The sequence below is a fragment of the Dermacentor albipictus genome, chromosome 7 (genome assembly GCF_038994185.2).
Source record: "Dermacentor albipictus isolate Rhodes 1998 colony chromosome 7, USDA_Dalb.pri_finalv2, whole genome shotgun sequence".
In the NCBI taxonomy this organism is placed as follows: Eukaryota; Metazoa; Arthropoda; class Arachnida; order Ixodida; family Ixodidae; genus Dermacentor; species Dermacentor albipictus.
Window position 1 is genome coordinate 58,119,594 of NC_091827.1, and position 23,789 is coordinate 58,143,382.

Sequence of the window (23,789 nt, forward strand, 5' to 3'; positions counted from 1 at the left end):
TCACTTTTAAGCGTGTAAACCATTTTACAGTGTCGCTTAACGTTACAAGCATAGGTATCATACATGCACACACAAAAAAGTCTACGTATACTTGAAAAAGCTCACTTCACGAGAAAAAAAATCTTTAATAGCTAGACGCAAAACGTGTCTGTTAAGCATGAGAACTTCTTATACCAAAACCTATACAAATCTCACAACCTATATACTTACTAAAACAAGGTACTCTTGAAGATTACAGAACTATTGAATGGTCAGAAAATACCAAAGCACAACGATACTGTCGTTTTTTGGAAAATGCCCTTTTTCCTTGCCGTTCCGATAATCTCACGAAAAGTTATTTTTGAGCCTTACTCGAGGTGGTCTTGCTCTGAAAACTATTCTGGCTATCCAGGCACAACAAAAGCCTTGACATTCAATCGACTTTCTCCAGTCGCACTCTCCCGCCAATATGCGTCCTGCATCACCTCGTCGGACCACTTCCCGTCTCTTCGCCACCTATGCGTCGTGGTATACCACCTCGTGCTCCTGCGCCATGCGTACTGCACACGGCGCAGTACGCATGGCGGATTGCCCCGTGTATTCGCATAATGCGTAAGTACGCATAATGGCGGATTGCCCCGTGCATTTTCTCCTCCTTGTCGCAGAACAAGCCTCTCTGTTTGTTTTTGTGCTGACTCGGACGCGCTTGATTTCAGAACATCGCAATCGACGACCGCGCCTTTTGTTTCTTTGGGCAATACCTTCTTGCGGCTTTGGCCTTCTTCGGCTTCGTCACACACTCTTCGCCGTATTCCGCTCTTTACGACGCTTCTTTCTCCGGCCACTCCTTCCTCTTCTGAGTCAACCGCTCGCGCCTGGTGCTGACTGGCGCGCATCTCATCGATCTTAAGTAGCTCTCTTACCCGCACAGCCTTGGTGTTTCGTATCTAAATCATCCCTCTCTTGGCAAGCTCGACTGGCGGACAGCTCATACCGACTCGCGAACAATGCAGCAGTCTCTCTTTGAGCTACGCAACTCGCACTCCTGCGAACTGCCCTCTACTGTACCGTCCAGCTCGCGCTGTACTTCGGCGCACAGCCTCACGGCCTCAGTCGCTCTCTCACCCGCACGGTCTGAATGATTCGCACCTGAATTGTCCCTCCTCTTGCTACCTCGACTCAGTCACCAGGAACAAGCGTGAAGCGTTGCGATCGCTGAGAGAGAGAAGTTGGTCCTACCGCACCGCACACTGTTTTGATGTGACGCAAGTACGATGGTACTGGTTAAATAATAAATTGCCACAATCAAGAAAACAATTTCTTTACAGGCTGCCTAAAAGCGGAGCATTATGCTTAAATGACTGGTAATTCTTGAGAGTGGTGGTCTGCCTGATGCGTACGCCCAGGCATGGGTGCATCTGTGCAGCAACAACTTCGGTATAGTAGTACACCAGTCAGATCTGTATACCCACTCGCATCAATCCTCTCCCTCCACACGACAGTAAGTGCTGTTTTTCATTATATTCGAAGATACCTAAATATAGGACAATTTCTAATGGTAAACTCAGCCCAATACCTATCGGATAGCAGAATCTCTTGCATCTGTATTCGAAATTTAGTTTATTCATACGACCCTCGTAAGAAAAGAATGCGGTTGGCGGAATTTCAAGTTTACTTAGATTAACAAGTATTTCAGCATCGCACTTGAGGCTCTTGCCACAGCTTTTCAGAGAGCATTCGTTCTTCGCTTAAATACTGTTTATCCGAAATCTAGTGGTGGCGATGTAATTCCTTACAATATATACATTTCACCTTACATTATCATTTGACGCTAGACACTGCTTTAGCGCATATTTTGGCATGCCTTCGTATTGCGTTACGAGTTGCCACGCGCAATGTCTCCATGGTTCCAAACTTGTCGTTATTCTCTTTCTTTGACTGCTTTATCAATAGTTGCTACATTGCGAATGCAGGTTATTCAGTAACCATCCCCCCCCCCTAGCTTGGTATCCATGCAGTTAGCCAACAGTCAGAGAGCAGCAGTGAGTGAGGCGACATCCGCTCTCGAGCTCAGATGATGGCCATTTCGCCGGAGTACCACGTCCGCCTTTTAGAGCACTTTGTGCGTCCCGGCAGGCCATGCAGCCATTATCAAACTCCTCCACAGTTCACCTCAAATAAATGGGGGGGGGGGGGGGGCAATCATTCCACAGACAAACGAAACCAGACAAAGGTGCGCACTTCTCAGTTTTGCCACGCGGGTCGTTTTTACATTGCGCTTCAGCTTACGTCAAGTTTTGATCTTAACCTTCACGTTAAATGACAGATTCAGACGTCAACATCGTTCAGCCTTACACCTCTGTGTAATAATCAGTCAGATGTCCATTTCAACGCACACTGCACGACTCGTCCTTTTGGCATTAGCAAAGTTCTACTGCCCTTGTAAATGAAAAACCTAGTAGGTACTCCTGAGAGCCTGTTGAATAGTCTCTTTTTTTCTTACTTTCTTTTCTTGCTCTCTGCCTCGAACATTGAGCAAAGTCAGTTACCAGATAAGCAAGACCAGTTTCAGCAATCAAAAAATTATGCACATTTAAGACGTAGGTTGATAATGTATTTATTGCTTCAAGAAAGAAAAATGCGTACGCTGCAGCTGCTTCGCTCTCTGGTTTTGATTTTCCGACGTCAGTTACGTGTGCTTAGAATGTTCCATTTGAGCGTGATAGCGGAACAATCTAGCCAAATTTGGCTCACTGAGCAGTAGTGAAACGACGTGTTATTTTCCCGTTTCATCTATGTCGATAACATTGTTTTACCTGCATGCTGAGCGTGATGCGTGTTCTCTGGCGCCACTTGGCTTTGTTGGTAATGGTTAAAGTAAAAAACAAAAGAGAGAGAGAGAAAGATACGAAGGTTGGGCATGCAATATTGTAACCAAAAAATGCGCACTACTTTGGCCGACATATCAGCCAAGTGAAAAAAGCAGCGGGCCTCAATCATGGTGGCATCGTCTGCTATACGTGACAATGGAAGGAGAAATCGAAAATCGAAATTCCTCGACGAGCTAAATAATGCTCTTCATTCTGGTCGTTATAAATCTCTTAATGCAGGTGTTTAAGCTTAGCGATGGTTCTCGCATGGCGACGTACGTATGCAAAGCGATGCGTTACAGCCTGAAACGACAACTACAGGCTTAGGGAGTCGGAAATCACCAGCCAAATTCATCAAACACGACGCTAGGTTGCCCGATTTTCCAAGTGGGCACGTGAGCAGTAGGGAAGGTCAAAGCCTGCTGCGTATTTCACTTGCTGTGAGCCTAAGGTGTAATACGATAAGTGGCTAATTCATTGTCAGGCGAGAAGCTGCCACTTGGACGGATTTCGCCATCTCCCTTGATTATGCTGAGCAGGACGCTCGCATTCCGCTACGGCGCTTCTTCCACATACGTCTGCACTTGGCGTCTGGCGCGCAGCAGGCCGCTAAGCACTCAGCTAAAGCAATCACAAACCGCGTTTCCGCTAATTCAAAATGCAAACGTGCGTGTCCGGTGATGCAAGAGATGGTACACGCAGACTGTGATCCCACGTGGGAGCTACGAGAGATTGATTATATTACGAAGTAAGAATGTTGACAACTAGATTGTCGCAGTGTTCTCCACAGACTATTTATTCACGAAGACGTCACCATATCTTGGCAGAAACGGAACATTCGTTTAGAACGACCGAAAGTCGAGCAAATTTGTAAGGATAAAAGGTAAGGAAAAGGGGGCGTGCAAACACGTACACAAGTACGCACTCTAAAGTAAGTCTGCACTCTTGGGTAGTACTTTGTCCATGAAACATTATCGTCATCTGTCTTGCTGGCGTTTCCATTTTCGAACAATCCGCGCTCGCTGTACATTCCTGTCAAGAATGCCGTGTCACGCGGATAATGCGTACGCCGTTCGTGACCTGGAAGAACGGGACGCGCAGCGTCAAAGAAAGGAAAGGCACCAAACATGGATGACGATTATTGATGCAAAAGCGTCAAATGGCCCATTGAGCGAAACGGCCGGCGGCGTTTGTAGTAGCAGCGCAATTTCCCATAGGGGGGGAGGGGGGAGGGGGAGGGCTGCGACGCCACGTCACGAACGTGTTCTCGTGACGCTGGCTCTCGCTTGCTGGCTCGGGCCTCGGCGGAGCAGAGCGGGCTAAAGCGCACACTCGCTGGCCGCGGCATCGCGTGAGGGGAGAGGGCACGGCCGCGACGCCACGTCAACCTCCCTCTCGCACTCGGAAGCCTGTCTTATCCGCGCGTTCCTTGTCCGCGCAAGCTCTCACCTAGGTTTTAACTGCGCCTCGGTAAGGTCAAACCGAAACGTTCCAAGCGCCTCAACGCGGCCGCTTGCCTGCGAGGAGTTTACAGCTAGAACGACCGCTCAGTGGCATTAAGTTGGACATTGATGCTTTCGCATTCATAACTCATAAGAAACGCTTAAGTGTCCCCGGATTTCTGTTTGAGCAGTAGATAAGCTTCAAAGCGCGAAATTTATAACTTTTTTTGTGTGTGTGAAGAACGAGAAAATTCTGTTTGTGTTGTCGTTCTCGTTGTACTTGTGTCCATGTTTTCACCCCTGCCTTTCCTTACCATGAACATTCGTTCCTCCAAGCGGCGTCGTCAAATCTTTCATACTTCTACTTCCAGTATCCAGGCTCAGTTCATAATAGTGCTGCTATCAGCAAAGCAACCTTCCCTACGTGAGTGGCTCGACCTTTCTCTGCTTGGCGGGATCGAAATCGCAGAAAATGGATGGCGTTCGGTGATGACAGCTCAGAAACGATTGATCTGCACCTCATAAATGACGATGACATCTGCGATTACAGCAAAAGCAATAGGCTAGAGTTACTCCCAAAAGGGGCCTTAGCATTTTGGGTAAGAAAGCCCTGATATAAGAGATGATAAGTGAACTATCAAGATAAGGATCAGTGCTGCATGCCCGCAGAAGCTATTTAGTGCTTGTTGCACGTTTGGATCCATTTCAATACCCGCTTCAATTTACGTACGTTACCCCACCGAGTGAGTGAGTTATCGTTGAGTACGCCTACTCGGCTGAGAACTTATTTATCGCCTCTCCTTCACCTATGTGAACTAGTTTGTGCGATTTCAGTTAACAGTTTTAAGCTACTAAACTAACAGTAGTTGCTGTTTACCTCCTGTAGCGATTCATGCAGAACGAGAGGGCCAGGGGAGAATTGAAAACTATACCCCCCAGAACATAAAGCGCCGAGAAGCACGAAGATGGCAAGCCGGAACGTGAGTGTTATCATGATACCCAAAAGAAAGCGTTCACACGTGTTGTAATCTCATGAAGCCGGAAGATTATGTGAACCTTCTGAAAGGTTAACAGCTCCACCGAAAGAATGTTCCCTTTCTGCAGTTCTTTTACTGGAGTCATGCTAAAGTGGTCTAACAAGTTTCATCGGAGCCTTTTCAACGGCAATCGTCGATATGACAAGAGAACTGAAATTTCAGGGGAGGTAAATAATCTGATAGGGTTCAGCATAGTGCAGTGACGAACATTATACTGCCAGTTTTTCGATCAGGCGAGTAATGACAGTCGCAGCATTGCTATCCTCCACATTTTTATGACGGGTGGCTCTGGCTGGACCTTTGAGTCTTGAACAACGGTGGACTGCTTCGAATAAGAGCAGTAGTCAGAAGTGAGAAGCGACAGAACTGACGTAAGATATAAAGGTTAAGTCAGAACACGCGCGAAGTCTTCGCGATAGAAGTGCGTTGTAGTTGGAGTCGAGTGTTTTACGATCGTCGAGTTGCACTTTTCTGCGTCGGCGTGCAGTACTCTCCCTCCCTTCTCCTCATCCCTTCAACACTTTCCCTCTGTGTCGGGTAACAAACAAATTGTAAGGCCAGCGTCAAAAGTTTTGACGACCGCGGCATCTGAGAAAACGTTGAATTTCTGAACAGCGAGCAGAACCGCGCACTACAGTGGTTCGTGTATCGTATATTATGTAGCACAGGCTGGAAGTTGGAATACAAGGCTGCGTGTGCAGGCGGCGCAAATATTAAGCTCTTGCCTTATACCGCGTTTTATATAATTTTGTCGCCGACTGTTCATCCAGAATGCAACGCTATACGCCTTCTTTACAGCTACGTTAGCGTTACCATCTCCGACAACATCAACTCCTTTTTCAAAAATAATAAGGTTGTGATTTCACGTTGTTTTCAGTTCTCGCATCTCAACCCTGACCCCGCAGAAGCTGCCCGAAAGTACTACTCTATTCTGCAACACTCCCGCCGGGTTTGCGTTAGCCACGAGTGATGGTCTTATGGCACGCTGGCGGTGAAGGACTTGAGCAGCAGGATGAAGCTCTTGGGTGCGTTCTCTTTAGAGTTGAGCTCGGGAAGCTTCTCGAGCGCGGTGCATTCGTCGGAACCGCTTTCGTAGCGGCCGCAGAAGACCTTGACCAGGTTGTGGAGGACGTGCTCGGCCGTCTCGCGGACGTACTGGATCGCCTTGGGGTCCTTGCAGTTCTCTAACAGGCTGGACTGCTTGCAGCTGAACAGCTTGCTGTACTCGCTGAACAATATGAGAAAGAAACGGAAAAGAAACAGTCAAGAGAGCGAGGAAAAATATGGTGTCTCGCCTAATTGAGGCTGGCACCAGAGCGTCCAATCATTCTTTGCGTATCTTTTGTTAGTGGCGCATTGTTGCAAGTATTCCTAATGCGTATGGTACGGCCGATGCTTAGCTAAAGCTAGAGAGAGACAGAGAATAAGCATGGTTATTAACACCTCGTCCAATGCCTCATTCACGTGCAAGTTTGAAATCCTGCTAAAGGAATAGAAGAATGCGTAAGTTCATGAAGAAATAGCACCAGTCACAGTAAAACCTGCAATGAAATCTTGGTGTAGTGGTGCAAAATCCGTCAGTTTTTCGGCAACAAGTTATGCAGCAACAATGGGCATCGAGGATTGTTCGATTATCGGCAACGATTACATTCTTACCCAGAATCTTCGGTTCAGTGCTAAATAGACAGCCTTAACAAAATGATTTTTTTTAATTCTGTAATTAAGTAGGCGACTCCACGAGGCATCCCCGTCTATAAAAAATTTTGGGACGAGCACACCGCTTAAAAGATGTTCGTCCATATACGCTATCTCGAGTCTCGCATAATTTTGTCCTGCAGTACCAGCTGGAGGCTCCTTGACACAATTCTGACTTAACCCTGAGAACTGAAAGGGAGAATGTGGAAGGATGTCCCATTCGACTTCTTCAGCTACTAATACCGTTTTAAACTAGAGCAACAATAGTTTTGTGGCATATTTTGAGGGCACATATCTTGAATACAGAATACAGAATAATTGAGAAGGTAACACAGAATCTCCATCTTCACTGTAGACGTCTACCATATTCACCTTTTAATAGGGACGCTGTGGCTTACTTTAATCCCTCAATAACGACTTGTTCATTGACTTGACAAGCGAAAATGTTCTCTTTATTGCGGATGTCACACGGCGCACTTTCGATCGCGATTGAGCCCGATCGGAACACAATTTCTCGATCGTGATTGGCCCCTTTGCGCAAGCTGCGGAAAGTAGCACATCGTGGTCGAGACATTTCCGACCGTGAGTGTTCAATCGCGCGATCGAAAGGGCACCATGTGACACCCGTATATCTAGGTAGAAATGGCACCCCCCCCCCCCAGCACAAGAGAACAAAGATAAGACGACAGGACAAGTTCACATAACAGGAGGCACCTGTCCTGTCATGTACTCTAATTTGTTGTCTTGTGTTTTGTTTTTGTACTGAGATGAGCCTGTACCAACTAGGCAAACAACAAGTCCTGCATTCGTATAAATTGAATTAAATATAATTATTCATAATACTCACAAAGGATACGCATAGTTACACCGGAATTTAAATAGCAAGTGCAATTTACCTTCACAACTGCAGGAGCACAAGAAACTCAAGTTTACAATCGCATTATAATGTACCAGTTCACCGCAGTATGGCAGATCCTTAAATGTACGACAAGAAGACGATGACTAATGACACAGTAGTGGCATTTCATGTTCTGTTTCTGCTATTTCGCTAAAGTGGGTTGCACGCTTGAGTAGCCAATTATCATCAGGAACTTCAAACGTTCGTCAAGCAAGTTCACTGTGTGCAGTTAGGTTTCATGTGAATTCGTTAGCAACATTGGCACGTTGTAGTGATGGTGAAGAACACAGTAGTGACAACTGCGAATCACGTACTTAACACTTCATTGGGCGAACCTGTGCCCAGAAAAATAAGTACCCCTCAGACACAACGATAATGGCGAGCAAAGTCTGTGATCGTCGAAACCTTATCTGCGGGACAAGTGCATCGGCTTTTATACATTACTGGGCGATGGTTCCAACGTAATCACTGGTGCTACAAAATTCGCGTCGCGCATACAATCAGAATACACAAGATTCGGGTGACAACACGCACAACAAATACAATCAACGATAACATTCGAGTAAGTTCCCATACATGCAGGCATGTCTTGCGCTGAGAGATGATTTCAAGTTGTTAGTGGGTGAAATGCAGTCCCCTAGAAAAGGGTAACTAAGTACACGTGTCAATATGAGACATAACACAGAGTGCGTTTTTATACAACAGTTACCCGTCATGCGTGGATTTTAATCAGACATGAACCAAGTTGCTTTCCTCTTGAACATTCAGCCTCAATGAACACTTTCATCCGGGCCAAGTGTGATTATGCACTACGCGGCCCTCTTGAAAGTAATTTGGGTTTCCTCTTTCATAGTGCTCGGGTGGCATGTGATGCTTAATTAATCAAAACTAATTAAAATATGGTGTTTTGCATACGGAAACTACGATCCGATTATGATCCGCGCCGTAGTGTCTGCGGATTTAATCTTGACCACCATGAGTTTTTAACCTGCGCCTAAATGTAAGTACAACCTAAGTATACGTAGGCTTCTTTCTTTTTTTCATTTTTCACTCATCGCAATTCGACCGCCGCGACCGGGACCGAATCCGCGACGTCGGACTCAGGAGGGCTGAGTAACAGCCACTCAACTTACCGCAGCGGGTTTAATTCTCAATTACGTTTTTCGGAGTTGTGCTCGCGCTTAAAACAGAAACATCACTCGAAGCAAATTCCTTCAGGTTCAGAAACCGATCAGACTTCAGACCCCTGCCCAAGCTTCCCAAGATCATTTTCAGATATTTATCGCTTTGAAGAGCGCTTGACTGCCGATCACGAACTACCAGCTGAAACTTCCGCTAAGGCCCGTCGACACATCAGCAAGACGAATACTGGAACTCTAGTCTCTGGTCGTGATCAGCAAAGCGCCCTCTATGTTGTTTTTGCGCGTCCCGGAGGATTTATTTCCATTGCAAGTTATCATGGCCGCTATGCCTCAGCCTCTGCCGAGAATGCCGTGCAATAGTGGATGTGGTTCACGGCGAACCCGGCTGCAGCTCTGGAAACTAGAAACGCACGAAAGTGGTTATAGATGTCCGTACTAAGATTACCAAAGAAAATCATGGTGCTGTAGTCGTTCGGCTACTATGGGACTTCGTTTAGTACAGGTATTTCGCTACGATTTGGCGGGCTTTGTAAATAAGCAGCACCGTGGCTTCTTGTATTACTCCTGGTGATTCAGCTGCATTGAGTGCTATCTGCAAAGCGTTACTTCAAAACAGCTGAGCATTCTATGTTCCCTATTAAACCATTGTATTAAATCATTTTCATTGCAGATCTAAGTTATGTGGGCGTCGTCATTTTTACATTATATTTGTACCATGGCACGCCACCGTGGTTGCTTAGTGGCTTTGGTGTTACGCTGCTAAGCACGAGGCCGCGGGATCGAATCCCGGCCACGGCTGTGCCGAAATGCAAACACACCCGTGATACTGAGATTTAGGCTTACGCTAAAGAACGACATGTGGTCAAAATTAATCCAGAGTCCCTCACTACTACGTGCCTCATAATCAGATCGTGGTTCAGGGGCATAAAACCCAATAATCAATTTTTTATTTGGATAGTTGTGTATGACATTTTGAGTACTTCTTTGTAATTTGCATTGCCCTGAAAACAGTAATGTCTTAGAAATTCGACACTAAAGTGTGCGGCTAGTTATTGCCCCATAACAAAGTTGCAATGGTAGATTAGGTTAACTAAGTAAATAAAGATAGCTTGTTGGCATAGCATATTCATAGTTGGCACGCGGGCTTGTTGGCATAGCATATTCTGCTTTGTTCTAGCGTAGGCAGAACAACTAATGTGCCTTATCTATGTGCACGTCCGCTATGCCAGCGCTGCAACAAATTACAAGGTAAACTGTGACGCCAGGAGGATGTGGAAAGAAAAAAAAACAGGTGAGATAAACTCTTAAATTGCTACGAAATTCTACTAGCATGGTTACTGATACCCCACAGTGACCCCGTGATATCAGAGTTTCTGAGGTGCGTTTCGTAATTCAGGTCTTATTCTGCGTATTTCAAGAGTGTAGTCAATGAGTATGTGCGATATCTTCATGTAGCGCCACCATTCACTTGAGCCCATTTGACTATATGATGGGACACAGCCGGACGTAATCAAAACAGTGCAAGAGTTGCAAGAGTACGGTTACTAACAGTCCCGGATTTCGTGGCACAGTGAAAGCTTTCGTTAGACCGTCATTAATTCTGACTCTGACAGCACAGCAATTTCCCACGCAACGGCATTTCCGAGTCCCAGTGCGGAAAATATGCTCACAGCTGCGCGTGATATTTGGGCATCTTGGGGAAAAAAATGTCAGCCAGAACTGTCCAAGTCTTTTGAAACTTGTTGTTTTCTTACTACACTTGTCATCAACACACCAGGGAAGGACAGTGTTATTTTGTTCAAACACTTCGCAATCGCAACTGGAATAACTGTCGAGCAGTTCGTTTGCACAAACTAGAGTCGACCACCCTTGTCACCGTCTAAACTGCCGCAACTGTGATTAGAGTTTAATGTAGGGTCGTGCATCCTAGCTCTAGATAACCTAGGCAAGTGGGCATAAGAATCTCGAAAGTGGTTAATAGATAAAAAGACGCACTTATAAACAAGGCACACATTTCAACTGCTAAGTTTTCGAGTCGTTTCCATCTAAGCCCTCTAATTAATTACCGTCCTTTACTCCACACCATGGGCGTAGTGGTTGAGGTGCCCACCATCGAGCGAGACAGTCGGTGGTAATAATGATGATGACAATCCTCAAGCACGGCACGTACTCATAATGAGATGTCGGTCAAGAATGGGGCATTTGTAATAAAAGTAATAGCGCTGAAAGAAACAAGAAATGAAGAAATAGAACAATGAAAAAGAAATTGAGAACAAAGAACAGTAGGCGATTGAGTAATCAGACAGGATTCAAGTATATGTAAACGAAAGAGAAGATTCATACAATAATTCTGACCACAAATCAAGTAAAAGTTAATAGTGACAATAAACATATAAAATTAATCAACACGGTAAGTGTTTTGCAGCTTGTTCAACGTCACGTACGGAATCCAGCATACCGCTATGGCTAGAATCCTGCCATGAGGCCCCAGATTAAAGTAAGGCAAAAACACATAGACCCAACCTAAGTTACCATAATTTTTCTCTAAAAATAATCACTTTCTCTTCCTCCTCTTTCTTCTTCGGGACTCTCCACAACTTCCAACTTCGTTAGCTTCATGATGCATGCATGCCTCTCAAACAGTATATAATAAAGGACAGCTGGATGTCATTTATTTTGATATCAGTAAGGCACTTCATGTTGTATGCCCCAAAATACTGCTCGAAAGTTGACACAACTTGATCTGCACCACTCTGTCACAGCGCTCATAAGAAGCTACCTACGCGACCAGTACTGCTACGTTAGCGTAAATGGTCAGTGTTCAGAACTTTATGCGGTTACAAGTGGAGTTCCTCAAGGGTCTGTCCTGGGCCCTCTTCATTTCTGGCTGTTTATTAACGACGTTTCGGCAGTCATTCAAAACTCTTCAATTTTGTTACATGCTAATGACACGAAATTTTTCAAAGTGGTAAAAAATATTAATGACTGCGCCGCTCTTCAAAAGGACATCGAGAATCTTGCGTCATGCTGCGCTGGGAACAAGCTGGTCAGAAATGCATCAAACACGAAATCTGTAGGCTTCACACGGCAGACGAACAGGACTTAATTTCTCTATAGCGTTAAAGACGTTCTCCTGCCAAGAGCCCAGGGAACAAAGGGCCTTCGATATAGCTCTCTGAGTTTCTCGCCCCACGCTCGACAGACGAGGCAGCGCGAGGACTTCGAGCGCTCGGCACACTATGTCGGGTGACGCGAGACTTCAAACGACCTAAGCCATCTGCAAGTTTACATAAGAGCGTATGCATTCTAGTTCTTGGAGTACTCCTCCATCGTTTGGGACGGCACTTGTAGGTCAGATTGCGAACTTCTCGAAAGTGGGCAAAGAAAGTTCACATCTATTTTTAAACGTCGATTCTGTCAAGAGGCTTCCATCTCCATAGAGCTGACACTCGCGTTACCCACTCTCACCTGTAGACGCAACAGATTGGACGTTCTCTTTCTTCACAAATAATAACATGGAAAGACCTGCTGTTCGCACTTGATTTCTAATGTGCGCTTTTACATTCAGCAGAAAGGCACAAGGAAACAGGGCGCCTTTCAGCCTTCAGATTTTGGTGACTCGCTATCTAGAGTGCAGGCGACGCATAACGCCCATTCAGAGTGTCCAGATATCTTCATTCCTAATTTTAACATTTTCCTGAATGTAGTTGCAGAGAAATTTCAATAAATGAACAAGAACTCTCATATCTGTGGTGTTTTCCGTCATTCTGCAATCCTTTCTTCTGTTTTTTTTTCAGTTGTGCTTTGTACTCTCTTTGTGTACACATTTTATGCTCTGTTAAAGTCTGTATTCGCGAAATCGTTAATTTTGTGTGTGTGTTTGTGTGTGTGTGTGTGTGTGTGTGTGTGTGTGTGTGTGTGTGTGTGTGTGTGTGTGTGTGTGTGTGTGTGTGTGTGTGTGTGTGTGTGTGTGTGTGTGTGTGTGTGTGTGTGTGTGTGTGTGTTGAGTGTGCGCGCGCGTGCGTGTATTTGCGTGTGTGTGTGCGAGTGTGCGCTGTTTTTCCTGTGCATTGTTTTGGCGAGTGCGCCAGCACCAAGACCCTCGAGGCTGTTCCTGGGCACTTCAATAAACACGTTTCACTGACTGCTAATCCATACCTTGACTGAGAAAGGACACCACGTGACATTTCAGTGGCCTCCAAGTCACTGCGGCGTCATAGGGAACGAACGTGCACGCCGATAACGCAGCTCGGTCGGCTCTTCAAGGCGACGAAGAGGAGCCGATACCGCAGTCAAGGACAGATGCCGCTAGAAAATTTCGAATGCTCATCCGTGATATCACGTTCCCCTCGTGGAACGCAGGAAGTTTTCAAAACAACCGCCTGCACAACCTAGACTCCTCTCCGTACGCCTTTGTATTCCAGCTGGACTCTGCCATTGCGAAGCTACCCTGCTTTTGCCGAATACGGCTAGGGGTGGCCTTCAAGCTTTTTGCATTCCGAATCGGATAGGCCGACGACGTCTGGTGTGATGACTGTGGTAGCGAGGAGTCTCTTGAACACCTTCTCTGTGACTGTCCCCGCTGCAATTTACAGAGACGATCGCTCGCAATCGCGATAGCGCGCTTTGACCAAGGACATGTAACAGAGGAACTTACTTTAGAATGCCGACGTCACAAGGCCATCGCAGCGAAGGGCGACGAGGGCACTGTTGCAGTTGTCAAGGGCAACAGATTTGGACAAGCGGCTGTAGCTTGAACAGGTGTTTATATTGCTGCACGTGCTACAATGCTGTGCGGTGACGGTATGCGGTGACCGTGACCGACTTTGATTGTATGTCTGTGCTCCTTTCTTTCTTTCTTTCTTTCTTTCTTTCTTTCTTTCTTTCTTTCTTTCTTTCTTTCTTTCTTTCTTTCTTTCTGTGTACTTTGCTATCACTTTACCTTCCCCTCCCCTCTCTCCCCAGCGTAAGGTAGCAAACCGGATCTTCCCATCTGGTTAACCTCCCTGCCTTTCCCCTTTCTTTTGTCTCTCTCTCTCTCTCTCTCTCTCTCTCTGTGATTGACTGGCTGACTGGTTGATTCACTGACGGAATTATTATTATTATTATTATTATTATTATTATTATTATTATTATTATTATTATTATTATTATTATTATTATTATTATTATTATTAACACCAAACTTGATGCTCATTCCCCTCCACAGGAATGCTGCCGACGCGGCCTGCAACCAAACCCGCTGCCTCGTACTAACCGGCAGAGTGCCATCGCCCCCGAGACCCCGCCGGTGTCTCTTCACAAACGAGTTGCAAGGCCTTGCTTGTAGCAAACATCGTTACAGAGCCTGCATAGATCCAAAAGCGTGGCACCGTCCTCCGTCGTAGAAGAGCGAAACCCTGACTCCCCATGCTTAAACGTACCAGCACGCGTAGCGTATCTTCTGCTTGGGCGGTGCCTCGAGCGCGATCCGGTACAGGTCCTGCCGGAAGTCGTTCACGCACTTGTGGATCCGGTCACCGGCCTTGTTCAGGCAGGGGGCGCTCTTCAGGTACCCTGCACGCATCGACAGCAATGTGCGAAGCAACCTCGACGGGGATTGATTGATTGATTGATTGATTGATTGATTGATTGATTGATTGATTGATTGATTGATTGATTGATTGATTGATTGATTGATCGATCGATCGATCGATTGATTGATTGCATTTCTGTCGATTAATCTTTAAAGCTTTGCTGCTACCTCGTTTCGAGTACATTTCGCGGCCTGTCTGTTTGAATGTACACAGATGTAGGGACAGAACAATGCGGGTTCCGCGAGCGGTGTGCCAAACATCATTCTAGCGCGCTTTAACGAAGCTAAGCGCCTCCTGTCGAGTCGTGGCAGTGCGCATGCGCACGCTTCAATCGCTCGTGTGCCGGCCGCTAAGCCCACTTTTTGCCATCGCGCTGTCGGAGCCGCAATATTTTTCAGAAGATGCGGAAAGCGCTGTCCCGTTTCGGCCGGCGAAGCGCGCAGCACATTGTCACACGTCACTACGTCCTATAGCGTGACTGCAGTCGTCGCGATTTCGGCAGCGTCCTTGCAAGAACTGAGTGTAGCGGCAGGCACGCGACAACCGAAGGACACGCATGCGCACTACCGCGTTTCGACAGAAGGCGCTTGCTTACAAGAGGCGCAAGAATGCGGTTTTTTGTACATGCTCGCGGGTCTCGTTATTATTTTGTCCCGCCTGTACTTCGTTATTGTTACGCAATGGCCCCATCACGTCCGATCGACAAAAGAAAGAACATATCTGTATAGAGAAGTTTAAAGCGACAAGGGAACGGAGGGGGGAAAAAAGGAATCTGTTATCTTAGTCTGTGTTTTCTCCACACCCACGCACGGAGTATGATGAAGGGGCCACGTTTTGACCGAGAAAAAGTTTGAGCTAAGTACAGGGAGGACTAGGACTAATTTTGTTTTTTCCCCATAGCGTTGGCTGTGCTTACTGGTATACCCAAACACGGCACACGTAGTCAGCCTTAGTCTTGAACGTCTGTGTGGTACTATTTTTATATGTCTTTCACTTGGTCTCCTACCAACACCACGGTAAGCTTTCTTTTCACTGTGTCGTTACCATTATTCTTATTTTTTTGCCTGGATCTTCCATGAGTCACAAAAAAAAACGATATGAATTTATCTCTTGAATTAAGGTAAAGCCGGTAAAACAGTGAAAAAGAAAATCATGCATGACACCTGTTTGCTCACTAGGACACCCGGGCGCGACAGCAGCATGAGTACTGGGTAGTGCATTCTATACGTTACGCTTGTGCTCCGGGTGCGTAGCGTCGCACTTCTGCTCCGTCTCCTCCTGCAGCGTTATCAACGCCGTGACGGCCGAGCCGCGAAAGAAGCCCAGAAGGCAGCGCTCCGAGTACTCGGTGGCGCACTCGATGCCCTTCAGCTGACGCCTGCGAGGGTTTCGCAACGTGTACTCAGTATAATCAGTACAAAATACCAAGGACAGCCAAGCAATGGAAATATAAAATGTGACTTTTTTTTATCGACATCACTCAATTAGGAGCCGTTAGCACTGTGAAGATAATACCGGCGATAAGCTGGGAATGCTAATGTAGCGCGAACAAGAAGACACAAAGAGAATGCACAAATACACATACACGGTGCGCTGTGCCTGGATGTATATGTGTTTACATTAGATATTCCAGGAAGGCATCCCAGATGGTCGCTATGTGATACCAGCCGGCCACTCCCTTTGAATAGCTCCTGTACTTCCACTCATTTTCTGCAATGGGCTCAGACCAATAGTCAAGCTCTTGTAGAGAGAGGCCTGAACATCGCTGCAAAGTGAAACAAGTTTGATTTTATTTCCGACGAGAAACATAGAAAAAAATCACCGACGACCGCGATACTCCCTAATGCGAAATTTGAGCACAGTTGTTTGCATGTTTTCATTATGCCAAATATTTGCTGGCGTGGACAATCTCTCGTTTGGCACGATGCAAGCGGAGCGAAGGGTGACGCGACTGCCTCGCTAAGCGGGAGATCGCGAGAGGCAGCGCTTCGGTGACGCGAGGGCGCGATTCACAGCAGCCGCCGCAGACAGACCTCCGCTCATGCAGGGCTTTGTTTCCGTATCGGGTATCGATGACGTCATCGGTGGACAGACGACGCGTGCTACTCTGGCGCCATCTCGTAGCTATCGTCACCGCAAAGCCCGTCTTGGGCGGCAACACGCTTTTCTTCTCACGCTTTCGCCATACCCTCCTCCTCCGGTTTCCGCCTCATGGTTCCGCTGTACCCTCCCCTTCTGCTTTCCTCCTCACTCTTCGCTATCGCCGTCTTTTACCCGCGCTCCCCGTTCACTCTTTCGTCCTTCGCTGTGTCCGTTCGCTCGCTTCGAGGACGAGGACGAGGACGAGGATGAGGGCGAGGACGCTACGAGGACGTCGACGGACGCCGCCAATGTTGACGCTCGCTGCATGAACGGGCGCCTAAGAGCTGGGCTCTAATATACTACTGTAATGTCACGTAGGCGGTATGGGTAAAAGGGATAAGTAAATAAATAAGCTTCACAGATGTAAAACAAATAAGTTACAATATGACAAGCACAATAAATCCTCAACTCTCGAAAAGCCACAGCAGTGAAGCACAACTCAAGAGGGCTCAAACGTTATAGCAATACGAAAAAATGTCATGACACAGCAGAGTTGACACATATCGCTGCTTCAGAACGAAAATTCCTCAAAAGACCACAAATGCACACATTGCATCCATATTCTCACCGGGAATAAGCGTACAGGCACTTCTTATTCTAGTATCGCTTTCTGAGCGCTGGTTCATGTTGAGGTTTTATAAGCAGCGGAAGAATTTGCTTGCGGGATAGTTAATGTGGCCACATAATTACGTACCATCACGTCAAACATAAAATGAAGAAGTGACAGACAAGAAACTAGCGCTGCCGTTCTGCAAGCTATTAGCAATGTCCTTGCATGTGCTACACTCTAGAGAGAAAGAAGTTTAATGACACGAAATGCCGAGAGGTCGGCCTGAGGTATATTCCTCTAGCCAGCTACTCGGCATTGGGGGAAGGTGAAGAGGGAAAGAAAGAGGGAAGAAAGAAGTGCATGATGGGTGACGATGACGATAGAAGGAAGATGTAGAACATATGGCAAGCAATTTGGCATGCTCAAAGTCTGCAATCCAGGCCCGTAATTTTTAAAAAGTTCAGTAATGCCTTGATGGCCTTGAAACTCGACTGAGCGTCCGGCCAAGGTCCTGTAAAAACAGTTGCACCCTTTGGGGTGTATACTTGTCCCACAACAATAATCGTCATCTGTCTTGCCCGCGTTTCCTTTCTTTAACGCTGCGAACCCGGTACTTCCCAGTCACGAACGGCATGCGTGTTATCAGTGTGACGCAGCATTCTCGACAGGAAAGTAGCGAGCGCCGAGTTTTCAAGAAAGGAAACGCAAGCAAGGCACATGACGATTACTGTTGTGGGACAAATATACACCCCAAAGGGTGCAAACTGTTTTTAGAGTGTAGATCTCCGCCCGGCGCTATCTGCACCTTATTGGGCATGCAGAAAGCCCCGACTGTCAGGAGTGTGATATACGCAAAACTACCGGACATGTCTTGTGCATCTATCTGCCCCGTAGAACACTCAAGTTGGTCAAAGTTGATCCAAGTTGATGAATCTACGTTTGTCTTGAAAGGTTCTACCGGACCTCAGCCGGACCCGTGTCGTCAGCGTGATGTTGTAAAGGCTCTCATCAAATTCTTGCAACAGAGTGTTCTGGATTTGAGACTTTCAAGAGACTGGCTGTTCGTGTTCATTCACCGCTGTTTTCGTCTCCATCATGAATACTTTTCGCTATATTTACACCTACTTCAATATGCTGTTTAGTAAGTCAGACACTTTATTCAGAGTGATCTCTTCCCTTTTCCTCATAATAATTGTTCTCTCTATCTATCTCTCTCTTTGATTTACTGCTTACAAATGTCGCGTGCCGATCTCTCTGAAACTTCAATGCTAAAAATACGCGCAGATGAGCTATTGTATCTTGGTAGATTGGTGCCGTCATTACGCAAACGCTTGGCTGTTAAAAGGGCAGCAAATGCTAACTACAGCGTCAGGCCATGCTTCTGCATACTGATATTTCCTCTTCGAGTCTGAATTCCGCGAAATTGATACTTTTCCACGACAAGACATTCCAGGTGAAGGCCTAGCTCTTGCTCATCTCTCAGTCTGTACAACGGCAGCAGCGACGTGCTTCTGGCCGGCTTAAGTTTGGTCTAATTTCGGTCTTTTTTTTTTCTTGCATAAAACGTGCCTGCAAATGTGCTTAAGATGCACTCTTGCGTGCATTCTTTGTGTGCGTGTGCACCTGCGTGCGTGTGTGTACATGCACGCGTGCGTTTGCGGGCGAAGGGGTGGCGGGGGGGCGCACTCGTGCGAGCAACAGCGTGAGCGTCGTTACAGAGTTTGAACGGATAACAGGTTCCCGCGTTAAACACGAAATATCGCGTTCCAACGCAGCGCCTCTGTATAATGTAATTTGCTGCCACACTCACTTGCAGCTTTCCGCTAGGTGCGTCTCGTTTTCGGGCACACGTGGTCCGTGGCAAAACGCTATGAACTCGGTCCCGCAGGCGTTGATGGCGTCATCCCCGCAGTTCGGGTCGTCACGCACGTACTTGGCTCCTGTCCACAGTCGAGGATCAACAACGCCATCGGTTAGTTGTCAAGTTGTGGAGCAGATACATTGAGACACAACATTACATTACACAATGGACCACTGTCGGAGGACCTCTTGCTAGGCGCATGGCCACAGAGTTGGCAGACGACAAAGACAATGCGTGCACTTTCACGTTTCCTAGGTGACACGAGCCTGGACGCACGCCTGTGATACCAGTTGTGTAATGTGTCATTCACCTCCTTCTTCCCATTATCATCCCTCATTGTGACCCTTTTTCTTCCCCTCTTCCCCTTCCCTTACGTAGAGTAGCAGGCCAGACGCTCCATTATCCGGCCGACCTCTCTACATTTTCCAATCATTAAAATACTTCTTCTTGCGGAGCAGATTTTCTTTTTTTAAACGTTACGTGGTCTCGAGTCGTGAGCGAAACCCAAACGGGAAAGATCAGACACGAGGACAAGGAGATACAAAGTTTCGTTCATTGGCATCGTATGGGTAGTCACTTTTTATTTTATTTTTTTATCCTTAGAATGTTCTACGTAATGCATTAGCGTTCCAGTTGACAGCTTCCCCAAAGCGTCTTTCCAGCAGTTCGCAAATATTTCAAGTGCGAAGTGAGGGCATTTTTGGACAGGTCTTCGTGCAGGATATCTCAAAAGTGGTCAAATGTGGTCATGGGATCTCTGCCATGCAGAGATGACTTCACTACTGCTTGGCTGGAATTTCGCAACTTATCCGTGTGCTCTGAAGTGAATAAATAAAAAGTTAATCAGTTTGTCCTTTTAATTGGCTACCTGCAGGTTACGTAAGGATTCAACGTACAAGTTACGTTCGCCTCTTCAGGTGATCCAGCTTGATTGTTTCAATAGCGCTAAATACTCGAAGTCATATTTTTATATGTCCAAAAGAAAAAAAACTACTGGCTCTTCCGTAATAGAAAGCAGATGTAAGCATGAAATGGCAACCGGCAAAACGGATTGGTTGGAAATTATACTAGCCACAGTCTTAAAATGGGCGTAGTGCATGTTCGCAACGGCACACCCCTCTATACCCTACACCGCACCACGCCATACTGTGCACTGTTCCATATGGACACTGTCCAGCTAGAAGAAGAATGAATTGAGTTGCGTGGTTTTACGTGCCACAACCACGATTTGATATTGAGGCACGCCGTAGTGGGGGGACTGCGGATTAATTTTGACCTCCAAGGGATTTTAACGTCTCCCCAATACAGGGGACACGGGCGTCCTTGCATTTCGTCTCCATCGAAATGCAGCCGGCGCGGACGGGATTTCAATTGAATTCAATTCAATTTTTATTTCCAGAATTACAAGTGTTCTGGTGGATACCAAAGGCTAAAAGCTGTTGGAAAACAGCTTGACTTGGCCGATGGTCCATTACAAGGCATACATGGTGGTTGCATCAAAATTGTAACATTGTTAGACACTCAGAATAAATTAATTACATAAATGCACAATAACGAGACCGAAAATAATATAAAGACTAAGAGAAAAAACATAATTGATACATCAGAAAAATGGAAGTATGTGTGTGAGGGTTACTAACAAAACTAATACAAGTCGCTCTGATATAGAGAGTAGATAATACAGACTAAAAAAAAAAAACATTCGATACACCAGAAGATAGAAATACATGTGTATGGGTTACAAAATCAGTAACACGTACAGTTGCCTCTGAAAGAACGATAAACAATCACTGATCACATGTTTGACCCCTGATCACATCACGTGACCTCGTGCTTAGCAGCGCAGCACCATAACCGCTAAGCCAGCGCAGCGTGTAGAAACGCCTGAAGGAGGCGCCACGCAGCGTGGCGCCATCTCTGGAGATGACACAAAACCTGCGCCGCGGAACTCGCTGGCTGCTGGCGCTCAGCGCTCAGAGCCACAACATGAAAATTAAGTGTGTTGTGCCCTGTATCTGCCTCTTGAGCGTCGCTATCGGAAAGGGCAAATAAAAGTTCAGCGTGCTAGACGTTACACATTCAGTCATACAGTGAAGAAACATTGCGAAGAACTTGGTAGCAATACTTGTGTAACTTGTTTGAGCAGTAACTAGCTTGTGTAATGCGGGCCTGTACAAAGGGTTAGAGGCCGATGGTGGTTTGTCTGGCTGCCCAGGTAATTTCATTTACGCTGTTACTATTTGTGCTTGCGATTGACCCGTTGTTAAGGCGGTTTAGCGAGAGCCTGCTCGTAAGAGGTCTTCCTATGCCGGGAACCGGGTGCATTAAAGTATCAGCGTATGCGGATGAAATCACTTTGTTTTTACGGGATGGGGAGAGTCTTGTAGAGGTATTTCGTACTTATAATCAATATGCTTCAATGTCTAGGGGCCAAAATAAATATGAGAAAATGCGAAGCATTAAATATAGGTCGCGCCGAAACAACGCTACCAGGGGACATTAAACAGACCGAGCATATACAAATACTAGGTATCGAATTTTGTACAAGTAGTGTTTCCCCTCACACGTGGCGAGACATTGTCAGCTCCATTAAAGAACAGCCGGAAGCAGTGGCTGCGTCGCCACTGCCACTGGCAGAAAAGGCTTCCTTCATTAAGAACGTATTGTGCAGTAAACTGTGGTTTGCTGCAAGGGTAGCTCTCCCGCCGTCACCAACAGTACGAGAAGTAAACTCACTTATTTTCTCATGGTTCTGGCTAAACAAGTCGCAATACGTAGCGCAGCAATTATTGCGTCTGCCGAAATCCATTGGAGGACGGAGCTTGCCGTGCATAGTTACATTCGGTAGGCTGTTATGCACTAAGAGTACATGGGATCTACTTGATGATGATGAGTACCCTGGCAGGCCACTGCTACTTTACTGGCTAGGCTATTACCGTCGAACGCTTGTGCCGCAGAGCACAGGCAACTTGCCTCCGACGGCGGTAACGCCAGCAACGCAGTATGCGGCGGCTGCGCGCTTGCAAAGCCAGCTTGTACAACTAAGAATCACAAAGTATCGTGCGACACCAGTTTCCAGGCTTTGTGAAATGTTGTGTGAGACAGCTGTACCTCCACGGACAGCTACTACACAAGCATGGACAGCTGTGCATTCACCTGATTTGCCCTCTCAAGTGAGGGATTTTCATTGGCAATATCAGTGGGGCATTCTACCTACAAGATGCAGGCTTGAACGCGGGCATAAGGTAGCGAATGATAAATGCATATATTGCGCACAAACAGAGACCAACGCGCATGTAGTAAAGGACTGCGTTGTAGCACGCACATTCTGGAAGTTATGCCGCGTTCAGACTACAGTCGCATCCGCTATAAGTGGCGTATTTATTGCAATTTACGCAACTGCTGGAACGACTGTTTACGCAGCTAGCAACCGCCTACGTTCACATTGAGCATTTCAATAAGACACGTTTTTTACGACTGGCCAATCACCGTTCTGGGACAGCCGCGTTTCGCATTTTTTAACATGGCGCCGATCAGCAAGCGGCTGTTAGCGCAGTTCGAGGCTCTTCAAGCCCAAAGTTTTCAGGCGCTGGTCATAGAGTATCGGCATCTGTCGCACTGCTTCAATTAGTTATTCATCGCTGCACAGCGAAGAAGCTTCCGCACTTGGCATCATCACTAGGGACGGGCAGTGTACACAACACAGTGAGACCAGAAAACCGCACTGCACTCAGGGACACCGCGCGCGTTCGACGTGAACCCGGGAAAGCGCGGATGGCGTCGGCAGCACCAGCAGCAAGGAACAGCGTTGCAACGGCGGATGGCTGGGATGGTGGTCACCGGATGAAAACGCGGAATATGGGGAGGCTGGAAGCTCCGTGACCGGAAGATGCAAACGGAAACTGCTTCGTGCATTGGCGGCGTCGTAACAGTCGTGTCTGTGCCTGTCTTAAAAGCAGCGGGTACTCCAACATTTACGCCCAGGCTGGTTGCGATTGTTGCGTACTTTCCGCTAAATGCAGCAGTGGTGTGAACAAAGTAGTTGCGCTTTTTGCGCTTACGCTTACGTTCCTTGCGAACGATCCGCACGTAGCGCACGTAGTCTGAACATAGCATTAGTTGCAAGAATGTTTGGAATATCCATCGCGCGGCCACCACAGCGCCGATATCGGTTTGCGAGTGTCGTCTACTACAGCCCTAGCTACGTTATGTGGTGCTTCCGCAACATCGCAGAACGATCTCGGCAGTCAAATAGACCAATGTACCCCAGAATGCGAAAACTGCGGGTGATAGTATGGGGTCATCTTGAAGAACAGTTGTTCCAACTCGGTGAAGCCGAGCTTGTTCGCCGCTGGTCCACGCGGTACATAACCGTCTCCCGAGGCAAAGTCTTTCTACACCCAGAATAATGAATAATTCTGCTGCTTGAGTTGAGACTGTATCTGTGTGTGCCCCGGGTACCTTTCATAAATTCGAAGCCGACAATAATGCTTTTGCGTGGACGCTGTAATGAGGTTTGTTGTTATTGTTGTTGTTGTTGTTGTTGTTGTTGTTGTTGTTGTTGTCGTCGTCGTCGTCGTCGTCGTCGTCGTCGTCG

The 23,789-nt window shown here is 46.7% G+C and overlaps 1 protein-coding gene across 1 annotated transcript in view; it reads right to left on the reverse strand.

Moving 5' to 3' along the window:
- Positions 1–2,580: 2,580 nt before the first annotated feature.
- Positions 2,581–23,789, reverse strand: part of LOC135912658 (uncharacterized) — a 29,240-nt gene continuing 8,031 nt past the window's right edge. The window contains exons 2-5 of the mRNA XM_065445147.2: positions 19,142–19,271; positions 15,872–16,017; positions 14,487–14,619; positions 2,581–6,556 (exon numbers count right to left, since the gene is read on the reverse strand). Of these exons, the coding sequence (XP_065301219.2) occupies positions 6,304–6,556; positions 14,487–14,619; positions 15,872–16,017; positions 19,142–19,271 (662 nt within the window). The 3' untranslated portion in view covers positions 2,581–6,303. The remainder of the gene's footprint in view (positions 6,557–14,486; positions 14,620–15,871; positions 16,018–19,141; positions 19,272–23,789) is intronic.